Here is an 18,492-nt window from a genome sequence, read left to right as displayed (position 1 = left end):
ACTTACTCATGTACATCTACTTAAAGGAGAAGTTCCTCCTAAATGTCAGTATTGCATTTACTTTTGGAAAGCCATATATTTAATTTGATCAAACAATGTTTTTTTATTTGAAGAGACTTTGAAAGAATTATTTTTAATTATGAGTCCTTCAGAAATTGTAGGATTTTAATCAAAAGTATAAAACTGTTTTAGATTTTTATCTTATGTTATGTATAGTTTATTCATGTTGAAGTATTTTTATTGTTATGAACCTTTTTTTATATAGAAAAGTGATATTTCTAAAATGTTTGTAAATTGTATCTTGTTCTCCTTGACATAGCCAGAGAAGCCGATATGAAAATAAACTCAACTCTCTCTCTCTTTTTCTCTTGGTGTGAACAGGCCTTCTGAAGGCATGAGGAGACAGGAGTGAAGAATTTGTTCTCTGCTGGAGTGTGACGTTGGGTGAAGGATGCTGGAGGAGAGTGACGGAGAGACTGAGGAGATGGGAAGAGGTGGAGGAGGGGGTCTTCAGATGGAGGTGGAGAGGCTAATGGCTGAACTCCAGGAGGCCAACGAGGAGAAGTTACAGGCTGCACGATATGGCCTGGCCGTTCTGGAGGAGAGCGCGGCGCTGAAGAGCAAACACAGCCAGCTGGAGGAGGAACACGAGGCACTTAAGATGGAAGTGCAGCAGCTTAGAGAGGTACATCATGAGAAGGGGTATTGTTGTTGAGTGAATACTATGTGTGATGGAGTGGACATTGTCTTTTCAAATCATTTTTCTATTTATTTTTTATTATTTATTTTTTTATTTTTAGTATTTTATTTTTTCAAAAATTTCCCTCCGTTTAAAATAATGACAGTATGTTCATGTGGCTAGTTGTATTTCATTAGGAATTTAGTGGGGTTTTTTTTGGAAGGTGATAGAGCTGCCACACAATTTTGGTTCATTACCTAGCTGTTTACATCCAAAGTTACACTAAGATATTAATTTGCCTTTCGTTTTTGTCTAAAAAAAACAACCAATAATTAGTAAGAAATTTCTAATATAAATTTTACAACCAGCCTGGGGATATTTTACATTGCTATTTGTTTTTTTGATTAAGTCTAAGCAGTGTTTTACTTGTGAGATTCATATCCTTTTTTCTCGACAGATAGATATTTTGCATACTCAAATGTTTTATCTGGAAAGAACACTTAACTTCCAGTGACCTGTTTTCTTTGTTTATCCCTGTCATGCAGGATTTTGTCATTTCGCAACACTGAATTTGGGTGTGAAAAGAGCTATTAAAGCTTAATATTTAAATCTAGGTTCTTCTTTGGGGCCTAGTTTAGGGTGTTCCCTGTGTCTTTTATAGTATTAAAAATTCATAAATTAATTTAGAGAAATTTATGACCCCTAATAAGTCTTAAATTATTTTATACAAGGTATTGAATTATACGTTTGTATGTATAATAATATTGTAATGTGTAATAATATTGGGGTGCTGCATATTTTATGAAATCAATCATAGATCTATGCATTAGATATCGCATAGGGCACCTGATCATGCATCTATACCACTGCCATATTTGTACAGTGCTCCCAGGTCAAATGTCATTCAACCGCACAGTCAACCAAAGTCAATCTGAACATGCAGGACTTTTGCACTGCGTACAGGTGTAGTAACAAGCAAACAAAGAAAACAAAGCATTAAGGCATTTCATAGGTAATATTTAGTGTCTAAGCCAACAACAAACTCTGTACTGCATCGGATGTCATTCCCTCGCTGTAAATGCTAGCGCTCCCAGTTTTTTTTCTGCAACCTCGCTGCACGCACATCCTGGATGTTTACTAACATGTTAATTCATCTATAGACCTTTTTCTTAAGACGCAAAATTACCCATTTTGCTTTGCGTGAATGCGCAAGGAGGATGCTAAGAACTTCCGGTCGGCTGCTGATGTGTATAAAGAGTCACGTTAGGACAGCTTTGAAACTGCAGTTTTAATCATTTAATAGTTTGATTTTACTTGCTTTTAATGTATTTGATCTAATACTGCTATCTAGCACCACCTCCTGGGCTGATCATTTAAAAAATGTGATCCAATGGGACGGAAAACAACTGCTGCGAGGCATCTTCTGCCATTTTAAATGAAGCCTCGTCATCGATAAAGTGGTAATTTTTTCGTTCTTTTCAATATATAACTAGCTGAAACAAATGTAATTCACTAAAATGTTTGACACCCACACGTAGCCTGTACTGTTCCACTAGTGCTTTGATTTTATAAGTGTCACAAAGTGAAAATAAAGTGGCATTTTGAAATGACATAAAAAACATACCATGATAAATACTACCCAATACAAACTAACTAACGTAAATGAAACATAACTGCTCCCGATTAGAATCAACATGCAAATCAGCCAGCAGAGTATTAGTAACATACTTTTATTTGTCATTTTTGGAAATTGCATGGTTTACGTACCTGCTAGTTTCATGTCAGTAATATGGTTTGCTCTTTATAATGCAGTGAGGTATTGTTTGTGTGTCTGTTTGCATTGAAGAGCTGCAGAGTACGTTATAACAGCTGACAGGTCAGGAACTCTGACACTATACTCCAGCATCTGATCTGATGGCAGACACTGAATTAGGAGAGCGCTTTTCTCTCGCACTTGAAACACATCTAACAGAAGTATAACAACTTTAACACACATCTTTCTTTCAAAATTAAATTTTTGCATCACAAAACACTCCTTAAGCCACTGAAAACAGTATTGACACCCAGTTGAGAAACGCTGCTCTGGCTGATGACAGTTCTTAACGGAAGTTCAATTATAATTCACCTTTTTCTATAGCGCTTTTACAATGTAAATTGTGTCAAAACAGCTTCACATAGAAGATTATAGTAAATTGAAACTGTGTCAGTTCAGTTTTCAGAGTTTAAGTTCCGTTTAGCTCAGTTCAGTGTGGTTTAATATTCAATACGTAGTTCAAACACTGAAGAGCAATCCATCGATGCGCAGCTCTACATGTCCCGAACCATGCAAACCAATGGCGAGGAAAAAACTTCACCAATTGTCGTTGAAATTGTCGTTAAAATCACAATTGAAGTGAAGAATTAAAAAACCTTGAGAGAAACCAGGCTCAGTTGGACACGGCCATTTTTCCTATGGCCAAACGTCTTTTGCAGAGCTGCAGTCTAGGCGCTGAAGGCTGGAGAACGCTGGATGTCAGCGAAGACCACTCTCATGCTCTCCACTCTCCAAGTTCTGCGCTGGTCACTATGGCACCCTCCATGCAGCAACAAATAAAAAGGTCTATAGGAGTCACCTGTTGGATTAGCATTTTTATTCTGTATATGAATAATGTTTTAGTTTAGGATTAGCTTCTTACAATCAATATTTAGGAAATCTACTGTCGTTTAAAATATCGCCAATGTTACCGGTTGATACCTTAAGTGGTTATGAGGTCTTAAAATGTGTGCAAGTAGTCTTGATATCGTTAAAAAAACTAAATGATTTAGTATGTTTCATCAAGCACTGAAGAACGGTCCAATAGCTTGCATTTTGCTTAACATAAGCAATGAATGTTTGAATTGCTGAAAGTGCTGGAGCTTTGCAAGAACTTGTCAGCTCATTTCTGTTCACTCAGATTAAAAAATAATAATATCAAAACACTTTCCAGTTGCTGTTTTGCAAATGTTCTCATAAATGGAGAAAAAACATTGCTATTTTTCTTGTGTTTTAGATTACAGAGGTTTTGTGTGGACACTGTCATTTTAAGATGCTATTAATAGAGCACTGTTTAGACAGCTGTTGTTGTGGTCTCTGGCCAGAGTTGAAAACATTTAGCCTGTAAGCCTGCTATGCCTCAGCATATTTCTCTCTTTGTTATCCGATTTATTACATAAATCTGCTCCCCAAAATCCTTGAGCATTTAGAGTATTTGTATTTAGCAGCATATTTAGGCAGTTACATGCATCTATGTATTATTATTTATTGGCAAACTACAGCTAATATGTGACTCATTTTATTGAAAGTTCACATGTGACACATGGTTGATGAACAGCCTCTGGTGTATGAAGATTAGGCTTGTGTATTTCTCTGTCTCTCTGTGTGTCTGATTAGTAGAGCATGAAATCATCAAAGTAGGTGAGTGTGGTAGAGTGAGATGACTGGAATGAACAGATCTGGGTTCAGTGGGCTAGAGAAAGCATGTCTGGTAGTTGTATGATCTACACATATAGACGTGGTTCACATTCAATTTGCTGTTTAGTCTTTCATGATTCTACTAATCAATATTTGGGTTGAATGAATGCATCTTTTCAATGGAATAATTTTTATTAAAATTATTATTTATGTATAAGTGATGTAACGGATCACATAATGTTTTTTAGTCATGGATCGGACCGTTTTTCGTATCAGCCAAAAAAAGGGGAGGAGACAAATGTTATTTGCTTTCCATTTATTACAACACAGCACTGCAAGACAATTTTGGTTTTAATAAACAAAACTTAGATCCTGTAATTTTATTGAAAATAAAAGAAGAAATAATCAGCTGAATAAAAATAAATTGTAAAATATTCAGTACTCTGAAAAATTTATTAAATTATTTATACAACAAAGACTATACAGTGTTATTTTATTATTCAATTATTATAATTTGATTATTAAATTTACACAATTTGAATGAGAGAAATTTCTGAGAATTTCTGTGCTTGAATACTGTCATGTAAAATATTTCACTTCTATCTTCCCAATAATAATCCAGAATAATTCCCGTAATCTTTCAGAATAATCTCAAATCAGTCAAATTTAATGAATTCTTTCCAAATAGAGCTATTCAAGCCTTTTGGTGAAATTGTATTCATATCGCAATGTAAATCACAGCAAAACTAAATATCGCAATGTCAAAGTTTTCCATTATTGCGTAGCCTATTTAATTATTATTAATAATAATATTAATAATAAAAATAATATAAAATCTAAAAAAAGGATTATTTTAAAGCTTCTAAAGATCATTTTAAAACACATTTGCAGGTTCAGTAACACATTTGCAACTTGCATTATACATTTAGATAAAATAAAAATTTACATTTGTACATTTTCTGACTTTTCCTTTTCCTCGCCACCTATTGCAAGAACTTCGAAACCATGGGTGACTTTTAATACTTTTTTGTGTTTTGTTTTTTTAGCTTGGCATTACAAATCACCTCATGCTTTTGTATGATAGATAAGAGTTCAGAAATACTGTCATCTTTATTTCCCATAATTTAAAGAGATGAGTTGAGATGACATTGATATTAACTTTTTTGGCTGAACGAGGCTAGTCTTTTTTTAAGCAGCTAAACATACTGTTAACTTATACAGAGAGGTATAGAGCACTTCCCCCTCTTCAGGCTTCCTTTCATCATTAATTATAGAGCAGCACAAGCATGTTTCTCCCACATGTTGTCACACGACACAAATTATAATGTTCAGAAAATTGTGTGCTACATTTACTAGCAACCTGGACAATCTTGGATCATCTGGAAGCGGCTCAGTTCAGTGCGAGACGATCTGCCGTACGTTTGTTACCATTTGTCAAAGCACTTAGTGTAAACTAAACATTGTAATTACACCCTCACTGAAGTCAGAATGTGAAGCAGTGATGTGTATAGTGTTTCACTTCAACCACTCTCGATGCAGTTGCTGTTGTTTGTTGGCAAGGCAAATAAACAAATTCCTTCGAATAACTCAAGACGGACAACTTCTTAATTTTCAACAGCTCCGAAAACTGCTGTTCCCGTTAAAAGAATTTCACATATTCACGCAAAGTAGCAGAGGGACGTAAATTGTGTCAGAATCGCTTGTTGGTTCTGTCAATCATCTCATTGTTTTGTTTCTTCTATTGTTGGGAATTGGCAGTCTTTAATAGTGTAACTCAGTGTTTTAACTTTAATGGACAACAGTGAATGATTGATTGAAATGTGTATGCGCTTTATAGGCACTGGCAGACTCTGTGAGCAGCCATAAGCGTGCAGCTGCAGATGGCGAGAGTCGAGAAGAGCGGCTCCTGCAGGAGTCGGCCAACAAGGAGGCAGAAATGGATATTCGCATGGACGAGCTGCAGGCGGAGCTTAAACAGGCCCGAGTCATGCTGAACAATACCTCGGCTGAAAACGAGAGGCTGGTCAGCCTTTCCACACAGATGAAGAAGGTACGTTTATAATGTCATCAATCAGAAAGGTTGAACCCTAGATATGTAATACTATATTATAATAAAAGGTTGAACACTAGATATGTAATACTGTATTATAATAAAAGAAATCCCAATTCTATATGTTTTATTCCCTACTCCTTCCCCTTGGCCCTTGAAACGGGGGTAAATTTAAAGCCCTTTCCCACACTTAAGAAATGGGTTATCATGGGGACTCAAATGGGACTCGCACGTGATCATATGTCGATGATGGTGACTGCTGTAGTTATTCCGGTGGCATTATTTTTTGGTATTTATCTTCGGGAGATGACTGAAGGCAACAATATCATGTTATCACAATGATGCAATGTGGCAATAAGCTCGTAATTGTCTATTGTGTTTTAATCCCATGGCCATATTCATCTATATATAACGTTATTCATCATATTTATTAGTCCAGTGTTTCTCAACCATGTCCCTGGAGGACCACTAGCCCTGCACATTTTCCATGTTTCCTTAACCAAACACACCTGATTCTGATCATCAGCTCAATAGTAGAGACTGAAAACCTGTGATGGGTGAGATAAAGGAGACATCCAAAACATGCAGCGCTGGTCGTCCTCCAGGAACGTGGTTGAGAAACACTGCTCTAAACAACATGAACATTATAGTGTTTCTAGATTCTAGGGCTGTGTGATTTAATCGAATCGCAATTTGAATCGAATCGCAATTTGTGATTAGTTAAAAGCAAGAAGCTACGATATAAATGTATATGGATTATTTAATTTCCGCTGCCCAGAGCAAATACATGGCTGCCGGTGTACTGACATTTTATCCTACACACCAGGTTATGCTATCAACACTGTTTAAATGGTTCTGAGGTTTGGGATTAGGTAGATTAGGGCTATATTACAGCTTCATATAACATTAATCCCATGGTTTCCACTACATACATTGTTCCATGGCGGGGAGCCACAACAAAATTCATCCCGCCACGGCTACATTACAGCTTCTCATTCAAAACATTCAGTTGTTTTTTTAAACAGCAGGCTATAATCACAACAAAACATATTAAAAGGTAAGTGAATTATAATAGTGCAAACTTTTCTCTAATTGTAGTAGTGCTACATAACTGTTTCACTTTACTTCAGGACGCATTAACGCCGCTCTGTAGGTCTATTGGAGACATTCACAAATATTCCTAGCAAATCTAATAAATGTTGGAGACATTCTCGTTACATAAACGCACTAAAGCGCACTTCAGCAGCGTTTATTTAAGAGCGCACAAGACAATCTGCACTTGAGTAGCGTATATTTGAGCGCGCGCAAGAAATTTGTGCACGAACAGAGAAAATCGCCACTCGAGCATAGAGATTTACATGCTTGTATTACATGAATAAGATCTCGACTTGTAATACTGCGCTCATGAAATTTGTCAATGAAATAACACCACAGGTAGATCTGTGTAAAAGGCCCAACAGAGTCTGCTGCCACAGCTGGAAAAAATCCTAGAGGAAACACTGAATCCACATTAAAATTTAAACTGGTAGCAAAATCTGATGGGTAGCATATTGCGTCTCCAAAATGTGCTACTCACTTTTTGAATGGGAGGTAGGACAATCTGACAACGTAGAGTAAATCGACAGAACATCGGCTGTGTGTGACAGCCTTACTAGCCAAATGAGTTAGCACACTTTCATCCTGCCCAATCATAATTGTGCAACTGAACTACGCCCACAATAATAAAAAATAGAAAACAAACAGGAAAGCGCTGACAAGTGGGGTTATGGCATCTGCTGCTTCAGAAGCATTAATAGACAAATTAATATCCAAGAAAAACAGCATTTGTAATATGGGAATATAATATTTTAGTTTCAAAGTCACAGACACTGAACAAACAGGTCATTTTTAAGAGCTGTCGCAGAATTGTTGCCACGGCTTACAGATTATTGAGCTGAAGCTTGACTACAAATGTAAATCGTAAATCGCAATATCTTTAAAAAAAAAAAATCGCATTTATATATTTTGCCCAAATTGCACAGCCCTATCAGACACTGTAATAAGGTAATTTTGTACCCCTTGGTTTCTAGTGTGGTCCTGGAAAATCTGTTTGGAAAACCCTCAGCCCTATGCCTTCAAGCTAAAGAGAATTGGGATACCCCTTCATATGAATGAGGGGTAAGGTGAAGTAATAAGGTGTAGAATTGGGATTGGGCCTAAGTATTCATAACTGCATATAAAAAAATAAAAATAAACTCTTTTTATAGTGTAATGTAATGACAAAATTCAAGACAAATATTTTTATGTTGCTTTAACTTATTTTACGTTGTTACTTAAACTTAATAGTTTATGCACTACATATCGCAGGTGTGTGATAAATTACATTGATTTAAGGCATTATCTGTTTATCAATTTTTTTTATACAATCAGATGGGGCTTTACGATCTTTACGACCACCCTAGTAGTTGCTGTTCTGCTGTTGGCTGGAGCAGCCCAAAAGTGAACTCAGAGCTGAAAATAAGCACTAGTAGCACTAATAGCGGGAGTTGAGATGACAGGAAAATGAATATCTGCCTAGGTTTTCACTCACTCATAGTGTTTTAAACGACAGAATATTTGCACCTTGTCACATTTTTTTTGTCTGAATTAGGATTAATTTGATATATAAAGTATATGTAGTTTATAAATCTATTAATTAGACTACTAGTTTGTTTGATCATGCTGCCTTTGCTTTTGCCTTCAGTAATTTTATGTAAAGAATTATAATGTTGTGTATTTATCTATTTTATTTTCATTTTGTCAAGCCTCCTGTGGACAGGTGTTGAGAATTAGCAAGTCTGCTAAAACACTTAATCAAAAGCATTTGGTTGTCCAGTTTAATTGTAATGTCCATGTCAAATAAATAAATAAATATAATTTATTAATTAGTTATAAATAAAATATATTTCTAAAATATAAAGAAATATATTTTACCTGTTTATTTTAATGTCATTAAATAAATAAATAAATAAATAAATAAATAAATAATTTAAAACAGCAAATAAAAAAAAACATTTCTAAGGAAAGTCATAAGAGATATTATGACAATACTAATCAATCGAATATCACATATTTTTCCAGTTTCGTGCAGAAAACCTCTATGGACTAAAATAGTACCAATATTTTGTTCATATGTCATTCATTCATTCATTTTCTTATTGGCTTGGTCCCTTTATTAATCAGGGGTCGCCACAGCGGAATGAACCACCAACTTATCCAAAATGTATTACGCAGCGGATGCCCTTGCAGCTGCAACCCATCACTGGGAAACATCCATACACACTTATTCACACACATACACTATGGACCCAATTCACCTATTGCACCTGAAGGAAACCCATGCGAACACAAGGAGAACATGCAAACTCCACTCGAACCAGCGACCTTCTTGCTGTTAGGGGACAGCGATAACCACTGCATTGCCTCATATGTTAATAACAAATGAAAAAGAGAATAAGATCTGTACTAATGGAACAAACTCCATGCAATTAGTCCTAATGTTGGAAAAAGAAACCTCTAAATTTAAGACATACTAAACTAGTGGGACCGGATTCTTTTTTTTATTTTTTTATCCCTGCTGTAGATGCTGGCGTGGCATTAAACACAAATAAACAGCTGAAATGGTGATAAAGGACGTACCCTTTGCTAGATCTCTAGCTGATCAAAGTAAAAGTGGGAATAAGACACCTTGTTTTCATGAGGCCAGATCATGTGACACCAAGCCTGCTTGAGTTTCAGTGTCAGCTTGAAAAAAAGAGAGGCCATGTGAACTACTTATAGAACTATTGTGCACGTACAATACACTTGTCACAGACAGCTGTATCAATGTCAAGCATATTTTAAAGGTGGTGATGCAGTGAAATGGCAAAATATTCTCACTGTTCATAAACAAACACACACTTACACATCTATTTTTAATTTGTCAGATATTTGATTAAGTAATGACATATAAACGAGCATGTCGTGATCATTGAATGATTTCATACACAAGTTCATTTCAAACAGGAAAATTTGTATGGAGTTTTGACAGTGTTTCAATAGAAGGGACTACTCTTGGAGAGATAACTGGACTGGAACATTTATTGTTAAATAAAATGAACGTGACTTGTTGTGAAAATGAAGATGTCTGCATATTTGTGCCAGTCTGTCAGAAAAATTGCTTTAAACACCTTAATATGTTAAAAAAAGGTAGTTAAAGTTTGCATAACCAATGATTGATCTTATCCACCCGTGACCCACCCAAAAGTAAATATGCTGCCTATTTTTTGATTACCTGACCAGCGCATTAACGGCAGCACTCGCTGATATAACTGAGAATAGATGTGCTCCTATTGCACAGTGTCATCCACGTGACGGAACTCTTTGTGAAGATTGGGGCAAAAATTAAACATGCTAGACTTTCTGTGATTGGCATTGTTTGTCGTGAACTATGCCACATTACATGAGAAGAAATGTTTGAATTGTGTCGCGACACCCATTTGTCGATTACGAATCCCCACGACACCCTATGTCAAGGAAATTGTGCCAAAATTGTGTGATCTGACCAGGGCTTTAGGCTTCAGGGATAGATTTCTTCTCTGCATTAAACGTTAGAATAAGATCTAGTCTAGTAGCCTAGTCTAGTAGTAAATGTCCCAAAGGTTTCAACTATTATTTTAACTGTTGTAATACTATTAAAATTGATAATTGTCTGTAATCTCCTAGTGGTTAACAATATACACAGTTTAGCATTATGCTATTTATTATATTAATTAAAACAAAATAAAACAATGTTTTTATAATTTTCAGTGAATAAAGGACAATAAATGAATAAAATAATATTATTTTTAGTAATTTAATATTGCAAACCCTCAATACATGCCATGGTGTGTTTCCATCAAGTTGTTAGAGAGGCTGAGTGTAGTTTTGGTAACCTAGTTACCAAAAGTAAACAAGGCAAGCATAATGGATAGACTAGGGGTCCAAACTTATACTGATCTCATGGTTCAGTTTGGTTACGATTATCATGTCTTCGATTCCACACAATATTTTACTTCACAATAATGCAATTTAATCTTTTAATACAAGCAGTCAGATATTTGAACTGAACCATTAACTTTACCAGCTGTAAGAAAACACACCAGTTTTAATGTAAACAAAACTCAAGTACAGGCACAGAAGACAACAGGTGCATTTGGCCCGTTTCCACTAAGTGGTACAGTATGGTACTGGTCGTTATGGATCACCTTTATCAGGCTTGCATTTCCACTGCCTAAAGCAGGGGTGTCCAAACTCGGTCCTGGAGGGCCGGTGTCATGCAGATTTTAGCTCCAACTTGCCTCAACACACCTGCACGGATGTTTCTAGAAAGCCTAGTAAGTGCTTGATTAGCTAGCCAGGTGTGTCTGATTGGGGTTGGAACTAAACTTTGCAGGACACCGGCCCTCCAGGACCGAGCTTGGACATGCCTGGCCTAAAGGGTACCAAGGGTACCCTTTTGACGGATGTGGTGTACGACAGAAAGTTTCAATCAACGTCATTCTTGCTCAAGGGAATGTCAAAGTAAACCCATACGGGTTGTTTTATATGAGAAGCACTTCCCTCAAAACAGATGCTTTATACACATAAATACTTGTGCATAAATGTTCATTACTAACCTTTCAATGAACATGATTTGATCATAACTGCAGCTCAATGATAATGCGAAATAGCCTACTGTAATGTCTGTGATTTATATAAAATAAATAAATGCAACATATATGAACACATGCAGCCCCTTACAGTCTCTGATATGTTACCAATTACAAAAAAACTACACACAGCATACATTTTAGTCCTTATTTGGGTTCAAAAACAACACGCAACATATAGCCCACAGTCAGTGCAAACCTCTCATCTCTATCTTTAATCTTCAGCAGCACATGGAACCTCTGTTAAAAAGTAATTCCATCATTCTGAGTTCATAATAGTCCTAAAGGTGTCAGTGCCAGTGGTGTAGTGGTTAGTGCGTCGACACATGCTCTCCGGTGCTCCGGTTTTTGTTTCTGGCTGTACATCAAGACAACGACAAGGTTTGTCTGAGCTCGAGTCAACCATGGCTCGTTATTATATGCATATAGTATTATGATGTAATATCTTGGCTGTGTATTTAAAAATGGTGGTTACTTTTTCATTCTTCTGCTTGTGTGTACGCGAGTGGCGCTTCTCTGTAAACCAATAGTGTTCAGCTGTGCGTCTAGCTGCACCTTTTGGTACCCTTTTGTCGCGCTAGATACCCTTTGCAAAGGGTGCCCAAAAAGTGGTACGGTATGGTTCGCTTTTAGGTACCTTTTGACAGTGGAAACGGCCATAAAAAGCGTACTGTACCACTCAGTGGAAACGGGCCAAAAGTGGTATGGTACGGTTTGCTTTTAGGTACGTTTTGACAGTGGAAACGGCCATAAAAGCATACCAAACCGTACCGTACTGTACCACTCAGTGGAAAAGGGCCATTAGAGCAAATACACAACAGTAGATAATAACCCTGCTTACTTTTTGAGCGTAGTCAAGCAAGTTTTTAAATGTCTATGGCTGCGTCTGAAACCGCCTACTACTCAGTAAGCACTGCATTTGAATTTAAACGTACTATTTGGCCATTAGAAAAGTATGTTCTATACACTATGAATCTAAGAAGTATGTATGGAATTCGGACATACTACATCCGCCATTTTGTCATGATCACATGACCTACCTGCGTCATTTGCGTTGCTTCACTCTTATTCATGAATTCTCTCGCGGGGCATCATGGGATAGCGCAGCATGCATGGGATGCGCACTTCAGAATCTTGCCAGAAGTAGTAAGTCATCTGGGTACTTCTCGCATACTGATTTTCAAATTCTATGAATTCAGACACACTACTGGGCTCGCCTCATGATTATACCGTACTGTATAGTATGGAAGTATGTGGTTTTGGACGCAGCCTATGTTTGCCAATTATGCTCAACAGAAATGTCTGTAATTGGCTCTAACCACAAGCACTGTTCACAGAGTGGTGACGCAGATGAGGTTTTTTTTGTTGTTTTTTTTTTTTTTTTTTTTTATCAAAATTTGATGTTTCCATCCCTTGTTTGTCATGTCATACTTCAAAATGCACATTATAACAAGATGATGAAAACCCAGCTAGTCACTCATATTATGTGGCATATCAATTTACAATTTCTTTGTCCACATGTTTCAGAAAGTAAGAAAAGTAATGAGTTATGCTTAAAACTGGCTAGTTTTGAAATGTGCCGTGTTGATTGTAGAATTGTAGAGTAACACCTTATATGTGTAAATTTGAAAAAACATTTGGATTGTCCATTTTATGACCCTATAAAGCTACCACCACATGCAGATTTTAATTGATTCCTTAACGTCTGTTCTGAGTTCAGTGGGATTGTTTTTGACAACCTGTTTTCTTTAGGAGTGTGAGTGTTTGGAGGTGGAGAAGACCCGAATGAGAGAGGAGATGAAGGAGTACAAGACTCGAGAGGTGCAGCAGCTACAGGATAACAGCGAGCTGGAGGAGGAGAATATCTCCCTGCAGAAACAAGTCTCAGTGCTTAAGGAGAACCAGGTGTGTGGGGGAAAAACATGTTAGAGGTGTTACGATTCGGAGAAGGATTAGATTTAACTATTGTTCGTGTTGTTTTCTTTATATAACCAGCTGTTTTATCCTTAAATGTGGCATAATAGACCTGTAATTGAGGGGCGTCAAACTCCTGCAGAGTTTAGCTTCGACCTTAATTAAACTCACCTGATCAAGTCTTTCTAGCTTATTTGAAAACTACAGGTATGTGTGGTGGAACTGAAACTGACAACACTAATTCTGCATTAAGGTTAACACTAGATTGACCTTAAACCTCACACTTGGTGTTTTTCTGGACATTAGTCGCCCTTTATGGAATTTGCTTCACCAGAGATGTCTTGTGACTTTCAATGTGTTTTTCGCAGCTGCAGTCACGGCAGCACAAATACTTCTGTTGTAGTCCTTCAGTCTCAGCTGCTTTTGTGACAAAGCCTTCCTTCTGAGGAGCTGCACAAGAGAAAGGTTTTATTCACTTCTGTGCATGAATATTCAGAGTCACAGGCACTAGAACACCACCTCTATTGGACCACAAACTGGTTTGCTCAGTGTAAATTCAGGCCATGTTCACATGTACAGGGGTATTTTATAAACTTATTGTTATTGTCACTTTCGTTTTAAAACAAATCTCTGTCCACATGAAAGTACAATACACACTGTTGCATGTTAAGGGCGAGCCAAACCAACAGGCGGAGATAATGACACTTATGCTGGATTTACTTCAAATGGGGAATTAAATATTTTCGTGAGTATATTCCATACAGTTCAGTGCAAATGTGATTTTCGTGGGTATATTCCATACAGGTCAATGCAAATGTAATAACAGGCAGATGATGTGGAATACACGATGCGTATGCCACAAACTTGCGGAACCAAGCAATTGGTCAATCAGAAAGGAGAAAACAGGGCGCACGCTGATGTCATGAGGCGAAATCTCCGTTTGTATCAGAAAATCTGTATCCGGTTGTGAAAAATCTTTACCTTGGCCAGAGTTTTCAGAAAGGCTCCATTTCCATCACCTGACACTGCATTTTTATATGGGCAAACAGCAAAACTGCGTAGAAAAAAGTGTGGTTTAAAAAAATACCTCTGTTCGTGTGGACAGGGCCTCAGATATTAAATATACAAATGAGTGGAGTAGTTCTGATGAGTTGATTCTGTAACAAGACTAGACATAGTGAGTAAACTCACAAATATGTGTCGTGTCAGGAATCTAACAGCAAGTTTGAGTATATGCCACCAGCATTTAAAGAAGCATCATTTTGGGATTGACACTGCCATGTGATAGTGCTTACAGTATGTTTGTATCCATTTGGTGTGTAATATATTAGGAAATTATTTGTTAATACCATGTGTCAAAAATGTATAGAAGTTACAATGTGAAAACTTCCAGTGAAGTCCAGTGGTTTTCAATTTTGTTCCTGTGGACCCATTGCTCTATGCATGTTGTATGTCACCCAAAACACACCTGATTTAGTTCATTTATAGGTTGCAGTGCTTTCCCACACATAGACCTTTACTTGGGCGAGCCACCCAGGTATATTAACGGCTGCCCAAGTATATTTAGTGACACATGTAATTTTTTTTATTTGTATTTTTTTACTATTATTAACATCCTTTACAGTTGTTTGTATCCAACCAATATAACCAAACATCCACGATGAATTTGCCCAAGTAGTGGAAAATCTTCTCTTATTTACCCATTTCTGTGCGCAAGATCAACACTTCTACAGACAATCTCACATGCTCTGCAGACCCACAGAGGCGAGCTGGCCCGGGTTCTAAATCTCGTTAAAATGTCCGGAATTCAACTTTTGCTTCGGCTTTCTGAAGTTTCTATGCGTTTCGCATTACCTTTTTACAAATGCCTACTTTCGCTTGGCTTCACTGCTGACTGCGAGCGTACAGTCGCGAAAGCAAGAGAAATATTAAATAATACATTTTTTTTAATCTAAATGACTCAGAGTAACTTTACTATACGCTTGCAGAGTACGACTGAAATGACTGGTCTAAACTGGCTGCAAAATATATGTACACCATTTGTAATGGTTAATCAACGCATTTTGCCTTGTTTTAAATCTACATGTTTTAATCTTGTAAATAATATGTTTATATTCCTTCTGTCATTCATTTCTCATTTGCTGATTATTTTATTAATTTGAACTATTTGAAAGAGAGGGAGAAACCGATTTTGCCGAATATAGTTAACTATTTATGTGATGTGGGTAAATGGTGTGTTTCAATCAGGCTACCACCGCAAGTATATTTCAAACCTTTGGGAAGCACTGAGTTGATAAGTCGTAATAACGACATAAGGTACGTTAAAGCCACTTTCGTCGACACAAGTTACGTATATAATTCTGATAAATTATAAAAAAAAAATACAGCATGGTTTAACTCTGATTGTTTTGTCTCTCATTTTGCATCCATGAATTCCACCCACTGACTTATAAATAATAAGATATGTAATGTACAATTTTCTATTATAGTTTAGTGATCCAGCAATGTTTCTCTCTGATATACCCCCAACTTTGGACCTCTGAGCTTAAAAAACTTTGTAATGTCATTCATGTGCATTCACCTCATAAATATTATTAAATAAAAATAGTTTTCAGTAACTGAAGTGAAAGCTGATGTAAAATATAAATATTTGATAAAAACATCAGCTTATTTTAAATAGTCATCTATGCAATGTGTCGTTTAAGTAAAGCTACAGTACTAAAATGGAAAAACACCACAAACTCAAGAATCTCTTAAGAATTTTCTTAGCTCCAACCCTGATAAAACACACCTGAACCTGTGTTGAATCATAATTTATGTAAATAACACCTTCCCATTTAAGTCATTTTACAGTTGTTAGGCCTTTTTTTTTTTTTTTTAGTTTAGTACTTTATCACAGCTACACGCAGACAGACTATCAAATACATTACATTTGTGCTTGTTTGCAGGTGGAGTTTGAGTCTGTGAAGTTGGAGTTGACCCATAAAGATGAGGAGCTGGAGCTGATGAGGGCACAGCTGGAAGAAGCTGGCCGTCTCCGGGAGATTGCAGAGCACCAACTGGATGAAGCACTCGAGGCCCTGAAGGAGGAGAGGGAGCAGAAGAACAGCCTGAGGCGAGAGGTTGCCGCCCTCACCCTCAATCCCTTCGACTCTATTAGCCACTTAGAGCTACAGCTGAATGACAGCCGGGAGGGAGAGAAGGACAGAGAGGAAGAAGAGGATGAAGAAATGGACAGTGGGTATAATAACTCCAAAGGCATGGAGAGAAACAGGTGCTCCACACCCAGAAGCAGTGAAGTGTTCCTCAGACCCAAGCTCCTGGGCTGGTGTCTGACCTGCTGAGCGAGCTGCACCTGTCAGACAGCCAGAAACTTAAGCAACAGCTTGCTACAGGTGAGAGAAACCTCTTCTACATGCTTCTTTATTCATTTTCTTTGGGTTATTGGGCTTTCCCTCTGTCTTTCCTGGCCTTATTTTGCATGCACGCGTGCATGCAAATTTAGCTTTCCAGATTAGACATCAAATACAGGTTTCTTTCTGTATATTGACATGTTAACCTGTTGTAAATTAAAGATCCTGGTTCCATCCTGAATATACAGGTATGTGCAAAAGAATTAGAATATCAAGGAAAAGTCCATTTATTTCAATAATTTGTTTCAAAAAGTTAAACTTGTGTGTTATATTAGTTCACTACACACATAGTGAAATATTTCAAGCCTTCGTTTGTTTCCATTTGAATGATTATGGATTAAAGATAAAAAAAACTCAAATCCAGTGTTTCACAAAATTAGGATATCATGACAAAGTTCAACATTGTAGGCTCCCTGTGTCTCAATCTAGTCTGCTAATTAATGCAAAGCCTTGAAACTAGGCTTCAGAATCATGGGGAAGACTTCTGACTTGACAGTTGTGCAAAAGACCATCATTGGAACCCTCCATAAAGAGGAAAAGTCTCAAAAGGCAATTGCAAAAGAAGCTGGGTGCTCTCAGAGTGCAGTATCTAAGTATATTATTAGAGTGTTAAGAGGAAGGGACAAAAAAGGTGGCTGGAAAAGGTGCACAAGTATGACCGCAAGCTTGAGAGGATTGTCAAGCAAGGATGTCTGAGGCTGGTGTCAGAGCATCAAAAACCATTGCATGCAGACAGCTGTATGAGATGAGCTACAGCTGTAAAATTCCATGTGTCAAGCCACTCCTGAACCAAAAACAACGTTAGAAGCGTCTGTGCTGGGCTAAAGAGAAAAAGTACTGGTCTATTGTGCAGTGGTTCCAAGAACTCTTTTCAGATGAAAGCAAATTTTGTATTTCATTTGGATATCAAGATCCCGGAGTCTGGAGGAAGAACAGAGAGATATAAAAGTCAAGCTGCTTAAAGTCAAGTGTGAAGTTTCCACAGTCAGTGATGGTTTGGAGAGCCATGTCATATGCTGGTGTGGGTCCATTGTTTTTTTATCAAGTCCACAGTCAACTTGTTTTAGAGCACTTCATGCTTCCTGCTGCCAACAAGCTTTTTGGAGATGATGATTTTAATTTTCAGCAGGACTTGGGACCTGCACACAGTGCCAAAGCTACAATGAGGACCATGGTAAGGACCATGGTTTCCCTGTTCTTAATTGGCCAGGAAACTCACCTGAAGGACATAAAACAGTACAATAACACACTTTCCAAGATTTGTTTAAGACCCTTTTTTATTGGTCACATGAATTATTCTTATTTTGTGAAATACTACA

The 18,492-nt window shown here is 37.1% G+C and overlaps 1 protein-coding gene across 1 annotated transcript in view; it reads left to right on the top strand.

The window, feature by feature from the left end:
- Nucleotides 1-18,492, top strand: part of zgc:162200 (uncharacterized protein LOC558638 homolog) — a 44,215-nt gene that overhangs the window by 3,452 nt on the left and 22,271 nt on the right. Inside the window, 5 exon segments of the mRNA XM_056463139.1 lie at nucleotides 382-685; nucleotides 5,947-6,159; nucleotides 13,599-13,751; nucleotides 16,709-17,072; nucleotides 17,075-17,155. Coding sequence (XP_056319114.1) covers nucleotides 452-685; nucleotides 5,947-6,159; nucleotides 13,599-13,751; nucleotides 16,709-17,072; nucleotides 17,075-17,155 — 1,045 coding nt within the window. The 5' untranslated portion in view covers nucleotides 382-451.

The sequence above is a fragment of the Danio aesculapii genome, chromosome 8, assembly GCF_903798145.1.
Source record: "Danio aesculapii chromosome 8, fDanAes4.1, whole genome shotgun sequence".
Taxonomy (NCBI): Eukaryota; Metazoa; Chordata; class Actinopteri; order Cypriniformes; family Danionidae; genus Danio; species Danio aesculapii.
This window is presented reverse-complemented; position numbering and strand designations above follow the sequence as displayed.